This window comes from Pipistrellus kuhlii, unplaced genomic scaffold, assembly GCF_014108245.1.
Source record: "Pipistrellus kuhlii isolate mPipKuh1 unplaced genomic scaffold, mPipKuh1.p scaffold_m20_p_1, whole genome shotgun sequence".
Taxonomy (NCBI): domain Eukaryota; kingdom Metazoa; phylum Chordata; class Mammalia; order Chiroptera; family Vespertilionidae; genus Pipistrellus; species Pipistrellus kuhlii.
In genome coordinates, this window is record NW_023425404.1 from 28,303,404 (window position 1) to 28,317,026 (window position 13,623).

The 13,623-nt window shown below is 44.6% G+C and overlaps 1 protein-coding gene across 4 annotated transcripts; it reads right to left on the bottom strand.

The window, feature by feature from the left end:
• Window positions 1-534: 534 nt before the first annotated feature.
• On the bottom strand, window positions 535-9,355 carry PTGDR (prostaglandin D2 receptor). Of its 4 annotated transcripts, XR_004987707.2 has the most exons (4): window positions 8,363-9,355; window positions 2,945-3,101; window positions 2,260-2,288; window positions 1,305-1,345 (listed from the first exon to the last, which is right to left on the bottom strand). XR_004987707.2 is itself a non-coding variant. In XM_036436748.2 (3 exons), the coding sequence occupies exons 1-3, from the start codon at window positions 9,206-9,208 to the stop codon at window positions 1,252-1,254; spliced, it is 969 nt and encodes a 322-aa protein (XP_036292641.1). In that variant the 5' UTR covers window positions 9,209-9,355; the 3' UTR covers window positions 1,021-1,251. The 4 variants fall into 4 exon arrangements, 2 of the variants coding, with proteins under 2 accessions (XP_036292633.1, XP_036292641.1); XM_036436748.2 differs by lacking the exon at window positions 2,945-3,101 and having other exon boundaries at window positions 1,021-1,345; XR_004987706.2 differs by lacking the exon at window positions 2,260-2,288.
• Window positions 9,356-13,623: the final 4,268 nt, after the last annotated feature.

Sequence of the window (13,623 nt, forward strand, 5' to 3'; positions counted from 1 at the left end):
ATTAAAGTGCTCAGCTATGCTCCCTCTGAGCCCATCCTGTTCATTATAAAAGTGCACAGCTCTCTGGAACCTCCATAAGGTCTTACTGTTTTCACAAAGAGCAGAATACGGCTGTTAATAGGTAGATGTTAAGGTCCCTGCCACCACCCTCAGCTGGGGTTGACTGAGTCCTGGGCAGGCTTTTCACTCTTCTGTGAATGATGATGATTCCACTCATTTGTGAAACTGATTGCTTTGCACAGTCAGGTAGTAAACATGGCTCAGCTCTGCTCTGCTCAGCTCGGCTCCCTGGAAATTCTCACATCACTGCTTTCAAAGAAGCATAAATCCTTCCTCCCCAACATCCACTAGTATGATCAACTTATAAAATGCAAGTACCCAAAATTGAAACAATATTTTGTAGCCACTCCCAAATTTTGATTCTACTGATATCCCTGCTTCAACACACAGGAAACCTCACTTCAAACAATAAACATGGATTTTTCTTCTCTGGGGAGTGGGCACAGTCACATGTTGCCTTAAATCTACTGATGGATAGCTTCGCCTCTCCAAACCCTGACGTGACGGTAATTCCCATCTTACTTCTCTGAGGAACATCTGTAATCCAGACAAACTCAGATCAGATGGGAAAAAAAAAATGGGTAATTGTGATACAAAATAAAAAAGCAGGTTTCACTAGAAATGAACAAGACGTTTTAAAAACACCCATCACGTAACTGTAAACAGTTGTGTTTCTGCTAGGTTTAGACCCAGTTCGTCTCAAGACCTCTCTAAAAAATTTGGGACACTGAGTACAAATGTTGCAACAATTAATATCATTGCCTTAAAACTTTTAACAGTAGTCACGATATTTAAAATTCTAGTCACTATTACTACCTTGAAATGGAAAGAAAGAAAAAAAGTACCTGACTGGTTCAAGTACATAGAGTGGCAATGCCTTGTTAAGATATCAACATTTTAGAAAATCCATTTGGATGTTTTGTGATGGGAGATAACTTTGTAGGATTTAAATGGAAGTGCTTTCTTTCTTTTCTTTCTTCTTTTTAGCATGGTTCTTTGATGGTAAATGTGATACATTCCTCAGCTTACCAGAGACTGTAAGACTTCGTCACAGATTGGATTCCATGTGTGTTTGGCAGGAATTGCTGTGCCAGTTTCTGTACTTAAGAGGCCTTATGAAAATCTTGTGAAAAAACATCCGAAACACTGATGTCCTGAAAATGATGAAAATCCAGGGATCCGCAATTGAGATCACAGATATAAAACGCAAGGCTGTGAGGTCTCCGGCTTCTTCAGAAATTCTGTTCTTGGTGACAGCTTTAAATGCTCCATAGTAAGCACGATACTGTTTTAAAGGGAAAACAGATCCATTATAATGTTGAAAGGTTGATGGCAGCAATACATTCACTTTTTCCGATCAGGATACATTGCTTTTCTGTAGGAATATGGCAGCTCGGCTTGGACTATGCATTTGGGGCAAGGTTACTGCAACTGATGGTGCAAGTGAGGAGCCTGGGAGGTTCATGGAAGTGGGGACCCTGGGAGGCCCCGTGTAAGTCCCTAGAGGCTGTTCTACCTGCTGTGAGCACAGGAGTTTCTAGGTCCCTGCCTGGCCCTGCAGAGCAGGAGCTGAGGTGAGACTAATCCAGTCCACTGAATCTCTTACAAACAGGTCACCGCACTTCCATAATACTGAGGCTCTCTGCCCATATTCTCTTCAGTTCTCCTTCCTTCCTTCTGCCTACTTCCTATCCTCTCTCTTTTAAAAAGCAGGAGGCAGCTGATCAATGTTTCTAACTCTCTATCCCTCTTCCTTCCTTTCAGTAAAAAAATCAATAAAAAATATATTAAAAACAAAAAAAACCCTATATTTTTATTGATTTCAGAGAGCAAGGGAAAAGGAGAAAGTGATAGAAATATCAACGATGAGAGAGAATCATTGATCGGCTGCCTCCTGCAACGCCCCCTACTTGGGATCCAGCCCGAAACCTGGGCATGTGCCTTGACTGGAATTGAACCAGAGACCCTTCAGTCCACAAGGCTGATGTTCTATTCTCTGAGCCAAACTGGCCAGGGCCCTATCCTCTCTTATTAGTCAATTTAGAAATAAGTCACCCTTGTGAAATGTCACCCATACGGAGACATCAATGAAATAGCAGTGTCTAGTGTCTGTGAAGACAGGAAATACTCCAATGAAAGACAGGAGATCTGCGAAAGGACCAGGCCAACTCATGTTAATCACTTAGCATAGATGGTTACCTTTCTGAGGTCAACATCCTCCTTTCACACTAGGAAAAACACACACACACGGACATATAAGCCTACTTACCTGTGCCCAGTCACTCCTACTACCTTGATTCTCTCTGAGGTCTCTGTGGCCCCCTCTGAGCCTGCAAACTACTGACTGGCTTTTCCTGCCATTCAGCCAACACTGCTGCCTAGCCCAGCACTACCACTACCTCCTTCTCCACTGGAGGCCAGCCACTTTTTCTCAATACTGTTCTACTCCCTGTGCCCACTGAGATTCCAAATCCATAATGGGACAAAATGGACCCTAATGGGACAGGAAATAGGCTAACTCAACATGGATGGGAGGAGAGATGAGTAAGTGCACAGACCAGATCACTTAGGCAATCAGGGGGCATCTGCTGGGGAAGATGTGTTTTCCCATCATTGTTTCCTTCCCTTTTTGCTCACTCTCTCCAGAGCATTTTAATGGCCCCAGCAACTCCCATCTTACTTAACTGGAAGACCTCTCCCATCATCAGGGCTTAATAATACTAATAGTGATAATAATTTAAGCGAATGCCCATGTTCCCAGGCCTTGTTCTAAGCATTTTACTTTGAAAACATAAAAACCCCACGAAGGAAGCATGACCATTATCTCCATTTGAGAAGTGGAAACTGATTGCGTGCCCAAATCCTATCGTCTCTCAGGACCAACCTCAAATGCCACCCCTTCAGGAAGTCCCAGTGAAGTAGTTGGCACGCACACTAGCTTTGGAGCTTGAGTCTCTGGGTGAGAGTCCCCTCATTGGCTGTGTGACATCGGGTAAGTTATTCCGTCTCTTCAGCTACACAGTGGGGGTGCTTGTACTTACCTTCCAGGATTGTCAGGGAATTTGAATTATGGGCCTAATTACTCTCACCCATGCCGGTATTATAGTGTATGTGGGCATATGTGATGTTTTTTCTCATTTTATATCTCCACAATGACTTACAGTATATTGATTGTTATAGGTAATAAGACATGTACTGGATGGATAAATGGCTGACAACAGGCTATGCAATTTGGTTGATTTAAAAAGCAAATGCTTATATGAGTCTATCTTTACATTTGCTCCTTTCTCCTAGAAGTGTAGTGCAGCAAAATGCAATCCCAAGTATTTGAAATTACTAAACTAGCTGGGACCTTGGTCATTGAGTGGAACTTATAAAATTAAAACAAATCATTTTATTTTTAAGTAGTATTTGTCCAAGTTAATCCTATTGCATATTATTGGGTTAATTGTATTTTCAGGTCACCTGATTTGTAATAGAAGTGTATTGATCTATACCTGAACTTTTAATTTAATAGAATTTGTTTTTAATTTTTTAGTTTACTAACAATATGACAACTTCATTTATGACAGTGATCAAAGTAAACTTTCTATTGATTCTTACAAATTATCAATTTGAAAACAATTTCAACTTTTGAAAAATCTCCGCCCATCAAAAGTATTCTCTAGAACAGTGTTTCCCAAAGTGTGGTACGCGTACCCCCAGGGGTACGGGAAGAGTTTGGTGGGGATGTGCACTGCTCCTGATTCTACGTTCTCATGAGTATGAGGGGTACTCAGCATTATGAAAATTATAGAAGGGGTACACATATGTCAAAAGTTTGGGAAACACTGCTCTAGAACATACTTTATAAACTGTTTCTATAATAGAGGCTAAAGTACTGAATAACCTCAGAATATACACCGAGCATTTTTTAAGTATGTCAATTTACACAGAATCAGTGTGAGAAAAGCGCCCTCTGTTGGATTTGGAAATCCTGGAGAAAATGTTGCTATTGCCAACTCTAGAGACCTATCTTAGTGCCCCAGTTCCATTCCTTAAGAGCTCTCTTGATTCTAAGGCCTCTTCTATCCAGTCCACCCATCACAATACTCTGCCCTCTGCTCTAGCCCTTTAAATACACTCCCTACCCTTTCCCCAGGCTCGACTCTTGCCTACCAATCTTTACATGCCTCTAAAAGCCTCCTGCCCAAGGAATTATTGCAATCCATGCAGGATATCCTCTACTACTTCTCTGCCTCCATGGACTTGGATATATGCAATTACTTATCTTCATGTGGCTTCTAGACCTCTCAGTTATTACATCTAACTTACACATGAACATCCTCTCTCACCCACCGCTGCTCCTTACCAACCTCCAATTCATTGTGGTTTTCTAAAATAAATATAATTTTGATGGAAATATGTTATCCACATTAGAGAATGTGCTGAAAACTGCCTCTAAAGCTCATCTTGTGTTTGCTTACTTTCTTCCTACTGCATCAAATTGAAAATGTGAAAATTCAGTCTAGTTAAGTATCATGCTCTAATTTAGCATCACAGCAAAGTTAATTTTTAAAAAATCATACTCCAACACACTTTTCATCAGCTTAATGAAATACAATATTTATGCTATGAATAAAAGTGTTTCTTAAAGTCTCACCCCTTTCCCTAGATCCATTCCTTGAAGAGTGATTTTCAAAGTGTGGGGGTCTCTAATACCCTTTCAGTGTGTCTGCAGGGTCAAAACTATCTTCATAACAAAGACGTTATTTGCCTTTTTGCCTTTCATCCTCTCATAGGGATACACTGAGTTTTATGAGGCTACCTGACGTATGACGATATCCATTCCATTGCCAGGGCTAATGAAATATGTGCTGTGTATTCTTGTGCTTTCTAGAGCTTTCTAAGGTAGTTGGTTTAAGAAACACATGTGCATTTTCAGAGACTGTTCTTCATACTTCTGTGCTCTTAACATGCTTTTGTTTTTCTGTTTTATTTGCTATAATATCTTTATTTTATCATTCACTTAATCAGTTTTGAAATCACAGCATTTTCCTTATGCCTTTGCAAAAATACAAGAAGTACATTTTGTTAACTTGTTTTAAAATAATATTTTAAGTGGTTTCTTATTTTTAATTGCTAATATGAGAAACACTGATACATATAATCCACATAAATTAAAGCTCTTTGGGTCCTTAATAATTTTTAAGAGTAAAAAGGGGTCATTGGACTAAAACAAGTTTGAGAACCACTGCCTTAGAATATAATGCTATCTCCTGAGGAGGCCATATTTCTTTTTTGTTTGTTTTATCCATTTTATCAATTTTTAATTCTTTATTGTATAAAGTATTACATATGTCTCTTTTTCCCCTCATTGACCTCTCCCAGGCCACTCCCAGCCCCTAGCACGTGCCCTCACACCCCTAGTGTCTGTGTTCATTGGTTATGCTTATATGCATGCATACAAGTCCTTTGGTTGATCTCTTATACACACACACACACACACACACACACACACGCCCCTCCCCCTTCCTTCTGAGGTGTGATGGTCTGTTCAATGCTTCTCTGTCTCTGGATTGATTTTTGTTTACTAGTTTATGTTGTTCATTAAATTCCACAAATGAGTGAGAGCACGTGATATTTATCTTTCTCCAACTGGCTTATTTCGCTTACCATAATGCTCTCCATGTCCATCCAGAGACCATATTTCTTAATGTTCTATGTCCATCAGGCAATAATAAATGGAAATAATAATCATTAGTGGTAGCAGTGACACTAATTTTTTAGGCCAGGTGCCCGGATAGGAGCTATATATACAGGGTTTCCCCCCAAAATGTATCCACACTTTAATAGCTGATAGCTCAATTTTGAATGTATTTTAACAACATTGCCTTTATAATTATTCAAAGTGTGTACTAGTATATATATATTTTGAAAATATATATATGTGTGTGTGTGTGTAAAACTTCAGATATTTATAGCTATCTTACAGAGCAAGCATGGTTATCCTTGCCTGAGAGAAATTGTGGTTAGAAAGGTAACTGTCATAGCTAGTAAGGAACACACCTTATTCATACTCGTGTCTGATGCGGATTCCCTACCCTTTCCAGAAAATGATAGTTCCCGTGGAGAATGCTGTCTGCATTGCATATCTTTGGAATTTTACATACTTTTTAGGAAATCATTTTCAATCCACTATTCCCATCAGTCCTCGCAATCACATGAGTCATTTAATTTCCCTTAGAGATATATCCAGAAATGATGATCTTTCCACTGTGTTATGCTGCTTTCCGCATTGTTCTACTGGAAACACTCAAACTCAGGACATAATATCCATGCACTTGGCTATTGTCTGCTTTTGTCACAGCATGAGTAAATAAGACTATTGCTTAGGGCAGGGGGTCTGCAAACATATTCTATCAGTAAATATTTTCTATATTATGAAGTGGTTATTTGGTGGGTACTTATATGATGAGAGAAGACACATTTCCTACAACTTCTATTAACGAAGTTAAAAATCTTATATAATAAAAGGCTAATATGCAAATTGTTCCCTCCACTGGAAATTCCATGGGGATTTTCAGCACCTGATCAGCACCCCCTATTCTCCTATGGCTGAAGCCCAGCCATGCATGAATTCTAGCACTGGGACCCTATTGTAATAATTATTAAGTACAATTTTTTTGTAATACATGTCTACTCAGGAGAATAATAAGAATCTTTTTATCTTGGAATAACATTTGGCTTAACTGGAGGTTCAGAGTTTGTGTACCCTATCATCAAATTGATTGCAAGTGTTCATTTGTAAAAACTATTCTTACTTTCATGGCTGTGCAGAAACAGCGGGCAGGATGGACTTGGCCTGTGGGCTGTGGTTGGCCAAGTCCTACTTCGGAGTGTGTTTCTCCAAATGTGATCCCTGGATCAGCAGCTCCCACCTCACCTGCTGCGAACTCAGTAAGAAGGAGAATTCTTCAAAAGCGTCTGACTCAGAAACTGGGGAATGGAGTCCAGCTGGCTATGTTTTTTAAACGCCCTGCTGATGATTCGGAGCGTGGTAAAATTGGGGAACCACTGCTACATATCTACACCTATATCCACATCTGTTTATACAGCTACAGATTGATTGACTTATTTGTGGGTCACCTGACTCTGCATGATGAAGCCATAGACCCCCCCCCCCCCCACACACACACACATACACACATACACACTCGTGAAAGCCTTCATTAAAGCCTTTCCCCTTAAGGGAACATCACAGCATATGTCACTTTCATCCACCCTTGAAAGTAACATCCAAAATTGCTACGTTGCTGTAAGAAATTTGACTTTCCTATTCACGGAAGTCTCAAGAACTCCAAAAGCATTGACTTGGCATTTCATATGTTTAAATGCTACTCATGTTGAACAAGTACCCGGCGGGGGTGTCGGGAGTGGGGCGAGAGGGCGAGGAGTGACCCTGAAAACGTTTTCTCAGGCCTCAGCCACATTCTTAGGTGCCTTTTGGGACCCCAGTCTTGGCTGGGACCCCAGGAGGAAATGCCTTCAATCTCCACCCCGCATCCCCATTAGTAAATTGAAACCACCGATAATGCCTTTGCTTGTGTCACCTCGGTTGCCAAGACAGAAAGAAAACCAACCAACCTGTCCAGACAGGTCATCAAAATGACACCAGTGGCAGAAGTGCTTCCCAAACCGCCTCTCCCCCTCAGTCACCTCCACCCCAGCACCAGACACAGCAGCACCCGGACCCCTCAAAGCTACGGCAGGAGTTTTGAAAAACTAAACCTGTGCTGCCAGGCACTCGCCTCTGCAGACCATGCGGGCAGGATCACTCCTCCTCTGCCTCCCTTTCCACGCCAAAACCCCAGAGGAGAACTCCCAGATCCCATTCGATCGCTACGGATGCCATGACAGGCACGGACAGGTCTAACGAAATAAAACATTAATGAGTCACGGGGAGGCAGGAGAGGACCCCTGTTTGCCAAGGAGGAACGGAGTTCTCCCCAAAGGTCACCGTCCCCAAAAGTAACTCACCTTCCCCGAGGGAAGCAGAGAGGAAAGGTTCTGCCAACCGGAGGAGAGGTTTCGCGGGGCCACAGGGACACCGGGGGACTCGGTCTCTCCCTTGCTTTCTCTGACTTTCCCTCGTCTCACTCAACAAACGGGGCCATCTGTCTTGGGGGGCTGCGGAGGGAGGAAGGGAGGGAACCCGATGTGGGGAGCCCAGCCACCAGCCCTCCTGGCGGGGGGCGCAGCGACTCCACCCTCCCGCGCCCCGCGCGCCCGCGGCCCCGCAGCCCCGGGTGGAGCGACTCACAATCAGAGGCAGGAAGCACAAGGTGAAGAGCACGGTCATGAGCGCCAGCAGCAGCAGGTGGTCCAGCTCCTCCAGGGGCGGCGCGGACGCCACCCTGTCGCCGGGCTCCGGGCGGTCCCGAGGGAGGGAGCAGCGCTGGCGCCGCCGCAGCCGCCGGTGCATGGCGTAGAGGCTGCGCATGGCGCTCAGGTTGCACAGCACGATGGCGAGCACCAGCAGCGCCAGCAGGCTGGCGTAGAGCACCGAGTAGCCCAGCACCCACGGCGCGCGCTCCTCGTGCCCCATCTGGATGAAGCACCAGGTGCCCGGGCAGTACTGCACGAAGCGGCCGAAGCCCGCGAAGGGCAGCGCGCAGAAGGCCAGGCCGAAGGCGCCCGCGGCGGGTGCCACCAGCGCGCCCCGACGCGGGGTGACGTGCCGGCGGTAGAAGAAAGGGTGCCCCAGGCACAGCCAGCACTCCAGGGCCATGGCCAGCAGCTGCAGCGTGGACGCCAGGCCGAAGAAGGACATGAAGAAGGCGTAGGCTTGGCACAGGGAGCTGCCCGACGGCGGCGGCACCAGCCCCCACAGGCTCCGGTTCTGCGCGTAGGCCGCCAGCACGAAGGGGCTGAGCAGGGACTTGCCCAGCAGGTCGGTGACCGTCAGGCCGCACACCAGCACGTAGAACACCGAGGGCGGCGGGCGCGGCGAGCGCGGCGAGCAGGACGACAGCCCCGAGCGCGCCAGCAGCCCCAGCGCCAGCAGGTTGCCCAGGAGGCCCGCGCTGAAGAGCACCCAGCCCATGGTCGCCGAGTAGCCCTTCTCCACCCACGTGGTGTTTTGGCAGCGGAAGAACGACGGCTTCATGGCGGGCGGGCGGCGTTGGGGCTGCGGGAGGGCCAGGGGCTCCCCCCGAGTCCGGGGCAGAGGAGATCCCGGCCGCTCCGCTCCGCGTGCGCCCGGGGAGGAGAGGCTGCGCCGCAGAGGAAGCTCCGCGCCCCGGGTGTGCCGGACAGCAGGCACCTCCTATCTAAGCTCCCGGGTCACACCCCTCCCGAGGGGCGGGACGTGCGGCCAGCTGGCCCGGGGCCCATGGGTAGAGGGCGCTTAGGGCAGCGGCGCGCAGAGCTGGATCCGGATGCTCCGGGTCTTTGGGAAGGACAGGCACATTCCCAGATCCCAATAGGAAGAAGGAAAGCTGTCAGACTCCCAGCACCCCTTCCCATGAGGCCAGAAAACTGAAATGAAGGGGAAACGAAGCAGCAGCTACTAGGGAGGAGGGGTGGCTGGCAGAACAGGCGGTGGGCAGTGAGGAGGTTGAGAAGGGCCACCACCCAGTGTTTGAATTAGTGGGTTAGGGAGGGGGTAACTAACATTGCTTACCACTGAAGTCGTAGCTCGAATTGTCTCCTGGATCTGTGCACCAGGGAACACTGGTCTGCATGGCACAGGAGAGGAAACTGATGGAGACTTTGGAAGGTTAAGTGATCTGCCCAAGGCGACAAAGGTAGTAAGTGGCAAAGCAGGACCTGGAACCCAGATCTCCTTCTTATAAAGCCCATCGGTCTTGGCTTCTCCTGAGCGTGGCCAGGTTTCAGGGAAGCGGCTGCAGGGAAAAGCAAGGGAGTTGGGCTCGGTGGATGGAGCATTGGCCTGCGGACTGAAGGGTTCCGGTTCCATTCCAGCCAAGGGCACATGCCTGGGTTGTGGGCTTGATCTCCAATGTGGGGCGTGCAGGAGGCGGCCGATCAATGATTCTCCTTCGTCATTGATGTTTCTATCTCTTTCTCTCTCCCTCTCTGAGATCAATAAAAATATATTTAAAATAACATGACATCTGGCCAGCCAGCTTGGCTCCGTTGAGGCATAAGTGCAGACACATAAAAAGCGCTCAGTACAATGCAATTGTCAGGGTTCTCACGTGGTTTTAGCAAGGCTATTTTAGTAGCTGATATTTATCTGCAGTTCTTAGCATGGATTTGAAAACCAAAAGATAGGAGACTCCAGAGCTTTCTCACTCTGGTTGGTCACTAGAGAAAAAAATAGGTCTTCCCTTTGGGCCTTTGACTTGGCTGCATCAGAGGCAAGGGTTTTGTGATAAGTGTGATTTACTTCTTCACATATCACTTCGTACCCTAGGAGAGGAATTGGCTTTGTGTGTGGAATTTGAGTGGGATGACCGGGGTCATCATACATGAGGAAATAGATACTGCCTTGGCTCGAAGAAGCTAATTTTTAGGTTCAGTGCCTGTTACGATGGACAGGCTCAGGGAGAGAGCAAAACCCTGGAGCTTTGGATGTGAAAGCCTTCAGCGTAGCCAGGGAAGCTGCCTTCCCAGAAAGCCTGCCCGGTAATCTGGCCATGGGGAGGAGACAGAGAGCCGAAGCTTTGGAATGACTTCTGAACTCTACCACTCGCTGTGTGACCCTGGATTAGTTTACACAATCCCCGAGTTCCTTCCCTCACAAATAGGATACAGTCAAAGTAATTCAGGCGGGGAGGTGTCTGTGAAAGTCGAAAGCCCACTATATCATAAAGTAGGTTTTCCAAATGTATATGTTAAAAAGTTGACAAATTAGCTTACCTGCTTTTACTTAGGCAGACATGTTTGTGTAATTAAAATTAGGTATGTATGAAAAGTTCAATTTCACAGGAAAGCTTCCTGTATGTATGACTGTAATTTTAAATTTATACTGAATAGGTCTAGTAAATGCATGCACTCACCAGGCACTGCAAATGAACACATACCCACAGCTTAGCGCATGTGGGAACATCGGCCAGCAGGCGTTAAAACTGCTGCAGAACCCGCTACCTTACGCCATGCAGCGTGATCGCATGCTAATCACTCACTGAACATTGTTTATTAGCGGTGACTCTTAGATTTAAATATGTAGACCATAGTTGTAGATATGTAATATGTACTTTGTTGGTGAAATTACTACAGTGTTTTTCCCCAACACATGGCCTATTTGCTAAAATTTGTTAAAAATAACAGTGAATTAATAACAAAGAATTAATCTGTTAATTTAGTTATTAGCAAATCTTGGTTAAAAGCATTTTAAAATTAATTTCCACATATGACATATACACTGGAAATTTGTTTTTCATTAAATCTAAAGTCTATCTAATCAAGTTCCACAAAACCAAGGGTTTATTTTACGGCATGGGACTTATGCTGACCTCATGGTGTTGTTGTGAGGTTCAGAAAGCATAAAGCATTTAGAAAAGAGTAATAGTAATAATAAGAGTGAATGTTTATAGGTCCTTATACTAGTATATGCTGGGCACTCTCTAATGCATTCACATCTATACACTCAATGAATAGGAAGCCTTCCACATGGTTAGTTCCCTGTCATCCCCACCTCTCGCCACCCCCTCAGCCCTTTATGGATAATGATGGGCTTAGCAGAGCCCCACTTGAGTTGATAAAGCCAAAGAAGGAGAAGGTCTTATAACCAAAGACACAAGAACCTAATGAAACCTGAGGCTTCCACTTCAGACACACACACACACACACACACACACACACACACACACACACTCAGTCTATACCAATTACAGGATGTGCAGTTTCCTGAAATCCCACTATGGTACCCAGAGGAGGTCCAGTGACTCTAGCTTAAAATTCCCCCTCTAAGGCCCTGGCCAGTGTGGCTCAGTTGGCTGGAGCATCATCCCATGCACTAAAACATCTCAGGTTCTAGTCCTGGTCAGGGCACATACTGAGGTTGTGGTTTTGGCCCCCATTCGGGGCACTGATAGGAGGCAGCTGATCACTTTTCCTCTCTCATGTTGATGTTCCCCTCTCACATCAATATCTCTTTCTTCCTCCCTTCCTCTCTCTAAAAAAATCATTAAACATATTCTTGGGTGAGGATTAAAAAAAGAAAAAAAAGGAAAATTCTCCTTTAAAGACATTGAACGTGGTGCTCTGTGAAGTGTACCCACTCCAGTTCTTCGCAGCCTTATTTTTCTGTTGCAGCTGCCTCCACCTCCATATCCCTTCCAGGAGCAATGCACAGGGACAGAGGAGCCCAGGACTGTAAGTAACCTTTTCAAAATCACTGAAGTGTGACTGAAGAGGCAGTTATGGACCTGACATGTTATGTATATATGGTATGCTCCCAAGTTCATGGCTTTGAACGGGTACAATTCAGGAAACCACACGCTTCCTCCTGGCCAACGTAGCTGGCCTTTACCATGGGTTCCGGCCGCTTTCCTGCCTGCTTCGCTCTTGTTCACCCTGTCCTGTTCTCAGGCCTAAGTTTGGAGCCTCCTGTCCTCCTAAGAAATCTTAGTTTACAACTTCACTGTTCAGCCAAGAAATATATCATTGTTCCTGCATCAAGTATGGTTTGAGCTCTTACTTTGTGCCAGGCATGGGGTAAGGAGTTTGGGCACTGTGGCGTATATTAAGGGAAGGCAAATGACAGGTCATGTGACTTTTACATGGTCGTAAGTTTTATATTAGCTTTCAGAATAACAAGATTGATTTTTTTTCCCCTAAGGAGGAAACTTTATTTTTTAAAAATTGGCATGCAAAATTGTGGATGAATACTTTCCCATTCTATTTACATTTTATTTTTAAAAATTAATATTATATTAGTTGACAATCAATATTATACTAGTTTCAGTATACACAATAAAACCTTTATATAACTTATGAGGTGATTCCCCCTGGTAAGTCTACTACCCATCTTGACTATACTCCCTATACTGTAGTTTATACCCCATAACTTCCAGCTTATGTTTCTTAATCCTTTACCTTTCCCTCCCATCTGGCAAACATCGGTTCATTCTTTGTACCTATGAGTTTGTTTCTGTTTTGTTGGTTTGTTTATTCATCTTTTAGATTCCACATGCAAGTGAAATCATATGGTATTTGTCTTCCTCTGTCTGACTTATCTCATTTTGCATAATATCCTCTAGGTCTATCTATGTTGTTGCAAAACTTCATTTTTTTTTCTTTATGGCTGAGGATTATTTCATTGTATATATTTACCACATCTTCTTTACCCATTTGTATATTGATGGAAACTTAGATCGCTTCCTTATTTTGGCTATTGTAAATAATGCTGCAATGAACATAGGGGTGCATATATCTTTTTGATTAGTGTTTTGGATTTCTTTGGACAAATACCCACAAGTGGAATTTCTGGTTCTTATGGTTAAGAGGGAAACTTTGATTTTTAAATATATATATATTTAAATTTATTTCCATCACTATTTATCCCTCCTATACACTTACCCACTTCCCACTACATTTTTTAAAATTCTCACT